At 38.1% G+C, this 12,021-nt stretch overlaps 1 protein-coding gene across 7 annotated transcripts in view; it reads right to left on the reverse strand.

Annotated features, from left to right (window-relative positions):
* The window catches only part of neo1a (neogenin 1a), a 454,282-nt gene that overhangs the window by 21,406 nt on the left and 420,855 nt on the right, over positions 1–12,021 (reverse strand). For 5 of the 7 annotated variants that reach the window (XM_079554651.1, XM_079554652.1, XM_079554649.1 and 2 more), the window contains exon 17: positions 4,703–4,935. In XM_079554651.1, the coding sequence (XP_079410777.1) occupies positions 4,703–4,935 (233 nt within the window). The remainder of the gene's footprint in view (positions 1–4,702; positions 4,936–12,021) is intronic. The other 2 variants (XM_079554653.1, XM_079554650.1) reach the window with 1 other exon arrangement.

The raw sequence follows: 12,021 nt of genomic DNA on the forward strand, positions 1-12,021 counted from the left end.
CGACTCTCACTGCAGCTGCTCCGGGGGGGGGGCCGAGGCCACGTCAGGACGGGAACCGGAGCCGCCGGGACCGGGCAGGTTCATGCTCGGCCGTTAGACGCTACAATCTAGGGGACTTTTTAACCTCTCAACCCCCCTGCCTTTTCCAGTTGAGCTTTAAAGAGGGGTATTCTGCTTTTTTCAATCACACAGCACCAGTCTATATCACACTACAATGATGACAAACCTTCTGCTGGTCTGTAAATGCAGTAAATCAGAATAACTGCCTTGTATAAAATGTCTCTCTCAAAATGGCTGTAGTGAATGTCTTGAAATAGGCCTCTGTCTCTTTAAGAACCTCTGAGCCTTTAGACACGCCCCCTCCACACGCTGTCTGTGGCATCAGTGGGGAGGGGGTTCTGCTGAGGAGCAGTGGTTGGTTACTCGGCTGGTGACGAAAGCTCGGAGGCGTCTCCAGGAGGTGGGGGCGTTCCTAGGAGGACTTCATGAGCAATGATTACGAGAACTTAAAAACACCACTGTCGTCTTTCAATTCAATCCTGAGTAGAGATATTGGTACATGTTGTAGTACTGCATAATTCTACTTCGGTATTCAAAATGGCCGCTGGAACTATGCGAGATGTCATTGGAAACGCATCTATAGGAAGAAAACTCATCTAACTTTCTTTTCCATTGCTTTTAATTAGTTTTTTGTCACAGGTTTTTCATTCTCAGTTCAGGTGGGGTTAAGAGGTTCAACTAATTGCATTACATTTGGATCCTGTGCTCAAAACTTTAAAAACCCTGAGTCTAAAGCCCAGGGTCAGCAGACTGTTGTTTGTTAAGGACTTTTATATGACCCGTTTAACTGCAAATAGCTATTTTAACTCAGAGGCGATTATCCTTGGAGGCCGAGCTCTTATACTCTCCTTTCTGTAAAGCAGAGCCCGGATTCTCTCGCACCTGAACGCCGGGGCCCATCTCTTAGTCAAACCCTCATGCGTGAGCGATTCACTCCATTGTCTGCGGCTCCGCGGAAAGATTTAGCGCCGCTCGCCATAACGAAGCCGTCAGCGTTTAATTAAAGCTATAAATCGAGCGGAGGAAGCCCAAGGGTCGGAGGGAGCGCCGACAGGCCGCGTAAAACATCCACCAGCGATTCCCGGGACTTTCTGTCTTTACGCATCTCCGGGAGTTTGTGCTCAAGGAGAGGATTTCTCACTCTTTTTCTAACATTTTTTTTCCCTATTTTTGCGCTGTGCCTGTTGCGATTTTTGTTTTGTTTTTGTTGCTCCTTTTTGCCGATTTCGTCTTTGTTTCTCAAAATTTAATTACACTTTTTTTCAATGCATTTTTATCCGAGAGGCTCTTGGTTGTGGTCGGTCCTGTGGGGTGAGGTTTGCTTGAAGAATAAACCATGTGTGGATAAACAATGCCTATTTGTATCTGGACTCTTCCCCTGATGTAAGGAATAAATAAAACTTTCTTTTTCTATTATTTTATTTTCTATTTTAGTTTATTTCATTTTATTTTATTTTTTATTATTTTTTTATTTTGTTTTACTTTTTATTTTTTTATTTATTTTATTTATTTTATTTTTTTTAATATTTATATTTATTTTATTTTCCTTTGTATTTTTTTATTTTCCTTTGTATTTTTTATTTTTTATTTTATTTTACTTTTATTTTATTTTATTTTTTTGACTTTTTATTTTATTTTACTTTTGATTTTTGATTTTATTTCATTTTTAATTTAATTTAATTTAATTTAATTTAATTTAATTTAATTTAATTTAATTTAATTTAATTTAATTTAATTTAATTCAATTTAATTTAATTTTATTTAATTTTATTCATTTATTTATTTATTTTTTATTACTATTACTTTATTTATTTATCTGATCTTTTTTTTGTCAACCTTGCTCCGTTTTATCTATTATGTATATTAATGGATTTATTTACTTGGCTACTTATTATTATTGTTTGTCTTTATGGTTCTGCATGTTTTTTGTTTTTTTTCTCTGTCATTGCTAGTTTTGATTGTTTACTACTTCTGGAAATATAATGTAAAAGAAGAAAAGTTTAATCAAATTTGAGTCACAAAAAAAAGATTTCTGAAAACCGGTGCTGATATCTGGGTATTGGGGGAAAAATTGTGACAAAAAAGATTGTGGCAAAAATAAGGAAACATTGTCTATGAAAAAAAATGGGGAAAATTGGTGGAAATAGGGAAAATATTAGTAATAAAAAATGAGGGAAAAATTGGGAAAACAAGCAAAAATGTGGATAAAAATAAATACAATTTCGATTTTTTTTAAAGTTTTTAAGTGGCAAAAATACACACTTCTTTTCTGCCTGAAAGAATGTGGGTGACACACTGTAAACAAGCGGCTTTTTTTTGCCCCTTTGCCCCATGGATCCGTGATAGGAACTTTTTTTAAGGTATGATGTTGTTTTTGTACAGGTCAAAGGCTAACGTTAGCTCTGCTGCTGCTATGTCTAAACATTAAGCTGTTGCTGCTGGTTTATTTGTGCGTCTTTTTAATTATAAAAGTTGCTTATCAGGCGAGTTATCCTTTAAAATCCACTGCTTATCTGCTCACGCTGCAACAAGTGCAAACCTGGCTCTGAACAACCAGGTTGGTGAACAGTATGAACCTTCTGCTACCTGAGCCTGTCTGGCCAGAACAGGAAGTTTAAATAGATTCCTGTGGCATTATGAGAAACCCACGTTTGCCTTTCACAGCGACTTAGAGCCGCCCGTATCGCAGACATCCGGGACCACAGGTTGTCAAACACCGGCCTGGATAAACCATTGAGATTCTGAGCAGCGGCGCCTGCAGCTTATCTCTATTTGTTCTGCTTTAGAATTTGAATTATATTAGATTCCCTTGTGTCACGGAACAAAAGAGAAAAAAAAAATCAATGTTTCACTTCTGGGACGCATCTGTGGAGGAAAGTTCATGATGAAAAAAAAAAAGAGTAATGCGACGATTCTTCTCGGGCCTGACACGGCAATAAATACGAGAAGAGAGAGGCAATAAGTTCCAGAGAAATCCCACTAAAGTGTATCAGAGATAAGAGTGAAAGGATTTACTTAGTCCTATCTAACTGGATCAGCGGCTGTAAACAAGTTAGAGGAGCTTTCAAGTGCCGAGCCAGCTGGAACACGCTTTCATTTGACCTCCATGGGAATTAAAGGGAGATGCGGCTTTCATTTTGGATTGAGAACGAACCAAGAAATGCTGTTCACAGTCACAGAGGCAAAAGTATCAATGTTTTATTAAAGAAGGAGCCATTTGTCCCATCGCACATTCATCATGGAACGCTATGGATTTTGTCAAAGGTTTAAATGGATTCAGTAAAAGCCACAAGTTTGCTTTAAACTCGCCTTAACCGAGCATATTTTCTCTAGTTGGACTTTACATAAATGGAAAAGCGACAAATGGAGATAAAAGGAGGCGCAAATGAGGAGGAAGATGCAGCAGGAAGAAGGCCTCAAAAGAGCGACAAAAGTGGCAAAACAGGCGACAATAAAGTGATGAAAAATCCACAAAAAAGTGACAAAAAATCCACAAAAAGTGATGAAAAATTAACAAAAAAGTGACAAAAAATCCACAAAAAAGTGACAAAAAATCCACAAAAAAGTGACAAAAAATCCACAAAAAAATGTCAAAAAATCCACAAAAAGTGTCAAAAAATCCACAAAAAAAGTGACAAAAAATCCACAAAAAAGTGACAAAAAATCCACAAAAAGGGACGAAAAATCCACAAAAAAGGACGAAAAATCCACAAAAAGTGTCAAAAAAAACACAAAAAAGTGACGAAAAATCCACAAAAAAGGGACAAAAAATCAACAAAAAAGTGACAAAAAATCCACAAAAAAGTGACAAAAAATCCCCCAAAAAGTGACAAAAAATCCACAAAAAAAGTGACAAAAAAATCCACAAAAAAGTTACGAAAAATCAACAAAAAAGTTACGAAAAATCCACAAAAAGTGACAAAAAAATCAACAAAAAGTGACAAAAAATCAACAAAAAAGAGATGAAAAATCAACAAAAAAGTGACAAAATATCAACAAAAAAGTGACAAAAAATCCACAAAAAAGTGACAAAAAATCCACAAAAAAGTGACAAAAAATCCACAAAAAAGTGACAAAAAATCCACAAAAAGTGACAAAAAAAGTGACAAAAAATCCACAAAAAGTGACAAAAAAATCCACAAAAAAGTGACAAAAAATCCACAAAAAGTGTCAAAAAATCCACAAAAAAGTGACAAAAAATCCACAAAAAGTGACAAAAAAAGTGACGAAAAATCCACAAAAAGTGACAAAAAAATCAACAAAAAAGTGACAACAGATAAAACATTTGCACACATTTTATGAACTTTCAGGCTGGTTTTCTAGCATTTTTGTGAAAGTGACCCTGAAAAGTGACCCTGTAAGTTGTGAAATATGCCTTTAAACGTGTGTCTGTAAAGAATTAGGATCCTGCAAATATATTAGGAAAGAAAAAAATGGGTTTGGACACAACTACAACAACTAAATTTTTTTCCTTATTTTTTTGCCACAATTTCCCTCCAAATTATTCCCCATTCTTCACACATTTCTTGACATTGTAGATGAACCCGACATTGTATCTTCCACACATGATCAGAAATCGTATCGTCCAGGTATCGGTATCGGAAACATCGCTAAAGCACTGGCTGAAAAGGCGCCTCCTCACCTTGACCTTGGTGTTGGCCGGGATGTTGGTCTTCCAGCGCACCGTGTAGTACCGGTTGTCGGTGATCTTCTGGTTCTTGGACAGCGAGTTGTCGGCCCAGCTGACCTTGATGGTGTCGTGGCTGAGCACGGCGGCCTGCACCCCCACGGGAGGCAGGATGGGGGAGGGGTCGGGCACTGGGGTGTGGGGAGGATGGAAGAGTTCAAACAGGTCAACATCGGGATCAATGGGGTCTGCATGCGTGGACGTTAACAAAAACCAAAACATGAGGCGGAAAATCAAACGAGGAGGAGGAGGAGGTGGAGGAGGAAGAGGAGGGAGACGGTGATATTAATGAGGGGGACGGATGGAAGATGTGTGATCGGGCGGGCGGGGGGAGAGTGGGAGATCGGGGAGGGTGAGGAGAGAAAGAGAGACAGACTATTAGAAATAAAACTAGAAGAAACACTACACAGAGGCTGCACAAGGTCTGACCACAGAAACCGGTGGAAACGAGCGCTAAAGTAAAAATATAAACATTTAAATCTCAAACACGTTCAGCTGCAGTTTTAGTTGAAAGTGTAATAAACGTTTCCTATTTGCTTTTTATTATAGAATTTTCCCTCATAAAAAAGTGTTTCATGCGACGAGCTGATGACCTGCATTGGGGCAACGCTCGCCAAGTTTGTTCCTTCTTTTCTTCCTTTCCTCCTTACTTCTTTGTGTCCTTCTGTCTTTCCTTCTTTCCTTCCTTCTTTATTTCCTTCCTTTTCTTTACTTCTTTCTCTCATTCTCTTTCCTTCTTTCCTTCCTTCTTTCTTTTCTTCTTCCTTCTTTCCTTCCTTCTTTTTCTCCTCTTTCCTTTCTTTGTTCTTTCGTTCCTCCTGTCTTTCCTTCTTTCCTATATCTTTCTTTCTGTCCGTCCTTCTTTCCTTCCTTCATTCTTCCTCTTTCCTTCCTTCTTTATTTCCTTCCTTTTCTTTACTTCTTTCTCTCATTCTCTTTCCTTCCTTCCTTCCTTCCTTCTTTCTTTTATTCTTCCTTCTTTCCTTCCTTCCTCTTTCCTGCTTTCCTTCCTTCTTTCTCTCATTCTCTTTCCTTCCTTCCTTCTTTCTTTTCTTCTTCCTTCTTTCCTCCTTTCCTTCCTTCTTTTTCTCCTCTTTCCTTCCTTTGTTCTTTCGTTCCTCCCATCTTTCCTTCATTTCTTCCTCTTTCTTTCCATCTTTATTTCCTTCCTTTTCTTTACTTCTTTCTCTCATCCTCTTTCCTTCCTCCTTTCCTTCCTTCTTTTTGTCCTCTTTCCTTCCTTTGTTCTTTCTTTCCTCCTGTCTTTCCTTCCTCTTTCTTTCCGTCCGTCCGTATGTCCGTCCTTCCTTCCTTCTTTATTTCCTTCCTTTTCTTTCCTGCTTTCCTTCCTTCATTCTTCCTCTTTCCTTCCTTCTTTATTTCCTTCCTTTTCTTTACTTCTTTCTCTCATTCTCTTTCCTTCCTCCTTTCCTTCCTTCTTTTTCTCCTCTTTCCTTCCTTTCTTTCATTCCTCCTGTCTTTCCTTCTTTCCTTCCTCTTTCTTTCTGTCCTTCCTTCTTTTCTTCCCCTTTTCTTCCCCTTTTCTTCCTTGCTTCGATCTTTCCTTCCTTCCTCTTTCCTCCTTTCCTTCCTTCTTTTTCTCCTCTTTCCTTCCTTTGTTCTTTCGTTCCTCCTGTCTTTCCGTCTGTCCTTCCTTCTTTTCTTCCCCTTTTCTTCCTTGCTTCGATCTTTCCTTCTGTCTTTTCTTCCTCTTTCCTTCCTTCTTTATTTCCTTCTTTTTCTCCTCTTTCCTTCCTTCCTTTCGTTCCTCCTGTCTTTCCTTCTTTCCTTCATCTTTCTTTCCTTACTTCTATCTTTCATACTTTCTTTTCTTCCTCTTTCCTTCCTTCAATCTTTCTTTCCGTCCGTCCTGCTTTCCTTCCTTCATTCTTCCTCTTTCCTCCTTTCCTTCCTTCTTTTTCTCCTCTTTCCTTCCTTTGTTCTTTCGTTCCTCCTGTCTTTCCTTCTTTCCTTCATCTTTCTTTCCGTCTGTCCTTGTTTTCTTCCTCTTTCCTTCCTGCTTTAATTCCTTCCTTTTCTTTACTTCTTTCTCTCATTCTGTCTTTCCTTCCTTCCTTTTTTTCTTCCTCATTACTTCCTTCCTTCTGTCTTTCCTTCCTTCCTTCCTATTTTGTTTTCTCTTCAGTTCATTCGATCTTTCTCTCTCTTTCTTTCTTTCTTTTTAATTCCTTGTACCTGGAAAGAGTCAATGAGATCCAGGATCCTTAAACACAAACCCGCCCCTTTAGTTTGAGTATTTGAGTTTTCTGTCAGAATCAGCTTGTGCCAGATTATCCGCCTGATTCCTGATAAATGTGTCCGTAATCTGCCTGTAATCTGTGGTCAGTCTCTCGTGCAGCCGCAGGAAACCATTCTCTGGACAGTGGCTCCCGGTGAGGGAAACCGTCGGCCTCAGAGTCCCCGGGTCTAAAGAGAGAAAGGAGGAAGTATTCACAACGAAACGCCATCTTTAATCCTCTGATGCACCGAGAGAAGAGCGGCGAGCGTGAAGAGTCAGCTACAAACTACGAGAGCGCAGAGGAGAGAGAGGCTTCAAGGGGAGATCAGTCCGTCAGTCTACACCTTTAACCCCTTAACCCCCACCGGAACCGAGCACGTTTTCTCCAGTTTGGCTTTAACCCCAATCCAAAAGCTTCTGGAAAAAAGGTGTGGAAATAGCAACAAAACTGAGACGAAAACAATGATGGAAATGTGACAAAAAAGTGATGAAAAAGTGGCAAAAATGTCACAAGAAATTGACGAAAAAATTACAAAAAATTGACAAAAAATTGACAAAAAATTTGATTAAAAAATGGCAAAAATGTGATAAAAATGTGACAAAAATGACAAGAAATTGATAAAAAAAAAATGACCAAAATGTGACAAAATGTGACAAAAATGTGACAAAAAAATGACAAAAAAATGACAAGAAATTGATTAAAAAATGGCAAAAATGTGATAAAAATGTGACAAAAATGTGACAAAAAAATGACAAGAAATTGATTAAAAAATGGCAAAAATGTGATAAAAATGTGACAAAAATGTGACGAAAAAATGACAAGAAATTGATTTAAAAATGGCAAAAATGTGACAAAAATGTGACGAAAAAATGACAAGAAATTGATAAAAAAAATGGCAAAAATGTGATAAAAATGTGACAAAAATGTGACGAAAAAATGACAAGAAATTGATAAAAAAAAAGACAAAAATGTGACAAAATCTGACAAAAAAATTACAAAAAAATGACAAAAATGTGACAAAAATGTGACAAGAAATTGATTAAAAAATGGCAAAAATGTGATAAAAATGTGACAAAAATGTGACGAAAAAATGACAAGAAATTGATTTAAAAAAAATGACAAAAATGTGACAAAAATGTGACGAAAAAATGACCAAAAAATGACAAAAATGTGACAAAAAAGTGAGAAAACATTGATGAAAAAGTGACGAAAAATTGATGAAAAAGTGGCAAAAATGTCACAAAAATGTCACAAGAAATTGACAAAAATTGATGAAAAAATTACAAAAAATTGACAAAAAAAATTACAAAAATGTGACAAAAATGTGACAAAAATGTGACAAAAATGTGACGAAAAAATGACAAGAAATTGATTAAAAAATGGCAAAAATGTGATAAAAATGTGACAAAAATGTGACGAAAAAATGACAAGAAATTGATTAAAAAATGGCAAAAATGTGGCAAAAATGTGACAAAAATGTGACAAAAATGTGACAAAAAAATGACAAGAAATTGATTAAAAAATGGCAAAAATGTGACAAAAATGTGACAAAAATGAGTTGAATACCCAACAAAAAAAATGATGGAAAAAAAATCTGATGACGTGAGGAAAAAGATCCTCTCGGTTCAGGCGGGAGTTAAGGGGTTAAACATGTCACTATTTCATCTGCAAACCACGACTTAAAGACGCACTGTGTGACGACATTATTAACACAAGCATTTATTCATTACTGTTTTTATTGGGGAAAAAAATACCTTTATAAAAAAACATTAGCCATTACTGATCTCGTCTCCATGGAGATGCCCCGGCTTCGCTTTGACAACATGAGCTAAACGTGAGGTTTAATTATACAGACGCATCTCTGGAATCGCCCATATATGGTCATGTTTGAAAACAGTTGAGGGGGAAAACAATTTGGAGAAAAATCAAAACTTTCTCTAATGATTTAAAAAGTACCTTAACAAACGCTGAATTATGAACATAGTTTTCTACTAAATAAAGATAAAAAGACATGGAGAGGAGCAAAGTGGTTCAACAGCCCATAAATACATACATAACGGAGAATGCTAACATCTTGCTAATGCTAACAGCTAGCTAGCGCTCGCTAAGACTGCCGTTTTTTTCACTTCTACTGAACAATCTGCCGTGAGAAAATATCCACATGGGCCCGATTTACACTTGACTTTATTTATGTGATGAATAAGTTGATATTCCACCAGAAAATGGCTAAAAAGAGTGAAAAATTGTGTTTCCCAAAAGATTCTATTTTCCCCCTCGGCGAAGCCACGCCCCCTTCTATGACGCGATACCGTCTGTATCTATAGTGATTGGCAAAAAACCCGGAGCATTTTGACGCTTTTTGTCGTGTTTTCTTCTCGTTTTTGTTGCTATTTTAACACTTTTTTCAAGAAGCTTTTAGATTTGGGTAAAGCCAAAGTGGTTCAGGTCGGGGCTCAGAGGTTCACACACGTGTGGTTCAGCTTTACTGAACTGGAACTGTTACTGACTTTATGTTGATAAGGGGCAGGTGTATTATGAGGTTTCTTTTTTACTTTCTTCTGCTCCTTTTTATTCATATTTATACAGTTTTTTTCCGCCGACCCAGCAAACGAAAGTCTTCCAACTTGCGGCCTGCTCTCCCTCAAAAGCAAATCGAGATAATCTAATCCGGGGGTTCCCAAAGTGGCCGGAACAATTCTGTTGGCCCGCCAGAGGGTGACCTACTTTTGCTCCATGTATGGTTAATACTAACTCTCTTCCAATTCATTCTCAATGGTAAATATGGATGCAGTACACTCTTTGGCCACTAGCGTCAAATTGGGGGCGCTGTTTCACTCCTTTTGCAAAGTAAAGGAAACACTTGTGGTTTTCACTTTCCAGTTTTCTAACCTTTATTGCAAAGGCCGTTGACGTCAACAAAGGCACATGTTAAAAATGTACTTATAAAATAATTTATGTTGAACTGACATTTTCAAAATGGTCTAATATCACATTTTCTTTGAGTTAACGAATGAATGATTTAAAGTCACAGTAGGAGCTGCAGATTCAGGTGTTGTTGTTGTTTACATTTTGCACTATATTGCTGCAATAGTTGATTTTGTTCGACTAAAACGAGGCTTTTGCCATAGTTAATATTTATATGAATGTAGCATAGATAGAATCAAATGCAAATGTATACACTGCAAAAAGTAATTAACTAGATCAGTATAAACATCTCAATTTGAGCACAATAATCCAAATTTTAGCTGTTTTGACTTGTTAAGAAGTTGTTGGGCATTTGTCCCGGATTATTTCACTTGTTCTGAGATGTTTCTGACTCGTTTCGATACATTTCGTCCTTATTTCAGGTCATTTTCTTTGCCAATGGGGAAAGAAAATTGGTCTTATCTCATTGGCAATTTTACTTTCTTATTTCAAGCGAGATTTACCCTAGAACTGGTCTGAAATGTCCTCAAACAAGCAAAGCAAACTCGGTCCGATCAGGAAAAGTGTCTAAATGAGTGAAAACCGCCCAAAACAAGATACATTTCCTCAATTCAAGTCATTTAAGACAATGCTTGATATTGACTTTTTGCAGTGTAGGCCAGTGTTTTTCAACCTTTTTTGAGCCAAGGCACATTTTTGAAAATATCACGAGGCACCACCAGCAGAAAATATTAAAAACATGTAACTCTGTAGCCTATATTCAGTCATCAAAGTGTCTTGAATAGGAACCGTATAGTCTCGCTAACAACAATGCCTCAATACATCACTAATTCTCTGGTCTCAAAGAAATTAACTACCTGATATGGAAGAGTATTATGGTTACTCTGCTGATCACTAGACGGCACAGACACTCGAAAACTGTGGTAAACACTGGTATAGGCTACCGAAAAAGAAAATAAAGAAACTTATTATTTGCAGTTATAAGTGTTTCACACACCACATTGCCGTGTTTGGCCCTCGACCCACAGGCACTTTTCCACTTTGGCCTCAGAGACAAAAGGTTTGGGCCGCCCTGATCTAATCTGAATTCATTTGAAACGGTTCTGCTGCTGAACAGATTCCGTCTCCAGGTCCTAGAAGTTCATAAAAAGCCAGACTGCATTCTTCCCGGCTGAGGTTAGAAACCGCTTTTACATCTGCAGCCAAAACCTCAGCTCCTCTGGCCGCAGCCACATGAACCAACAGGAAGTGGAGCCGGGGCCGCACAGACCCGGGCTCTCCAGTCTCCTCATCCACCAGGAGACGTGTGAATGAAGCTCTAACTCAGACGGATTCCACTGCTTTACTGTCTCTTCTCCCGCTGTGACCCGTCCTGAAGCGCTTTTCTGTCCGGCTTTTCCAGGCGAGCGGCAAATGCACAATCTTAGTGCGTGGTAAAAAGTCACATGAGCCGATTTCAGAGATTTTTGTGGCCGGAGAACTAAGCACGAAAGCAGGAACGTTCTAGGGGTTTGCAGGTTTTCCTCTTCCTTCAATCAACTCTGTGGCTTCTGGTGGGCGGGACTAACAGGCAGAAAGTTCACTCAAAAAAGGCATTTAAAGGGACTATACAGAGTTTAAAAAATGTCAAAACTAAGTATTATCCTCCCCCTACATGTTCCAGCCATGTCCTAACGTGTCGAATGAGACCTGTTCACCACAACTGCCTCTAAAATCCTGCACTGTCACTCAAAACGGGGGGCGTTCCTAGGAGGACCCAGGCAAACCTATCCCTAAAATGGCCGCCATCAGAGTTTTTACAGATTACTCAGAAATACGTGAATGTGCCAAGGCAACACTTCAGCCATGTTTTTAATGAGGGAATGACAGAATAACATGGTGTAAAGCTTGAAAAAGTCGACTTTGCATAATACCTCCCCTTTAACAGTTCTTTCTCCACTTCTTATACTGTTTAAAAGCTAATGTTAGTCAATGGAAATGCATGCTAACAGCCGCAAAGATGGCGGATCTCCATGGTAACTCTATAGGGCAACGCTTTTAGATTTGGCTAAAGCTGAACTGGAGAAAATTCACTCGGTTAAGGCGGGGGTTAAGAGGTTGATGATGAAG

Source organism: Gobius niger (assembly GCF_951799975.1).
Source record: "Gobius niger genome assembly, chromosome: 4".
NCBI classification, from domain to species: Eukaryota; Metazoa; Chordata; class Actinopteri; order Gobiiformes; family Gobiidae; genus Gobius; species Gobius niger.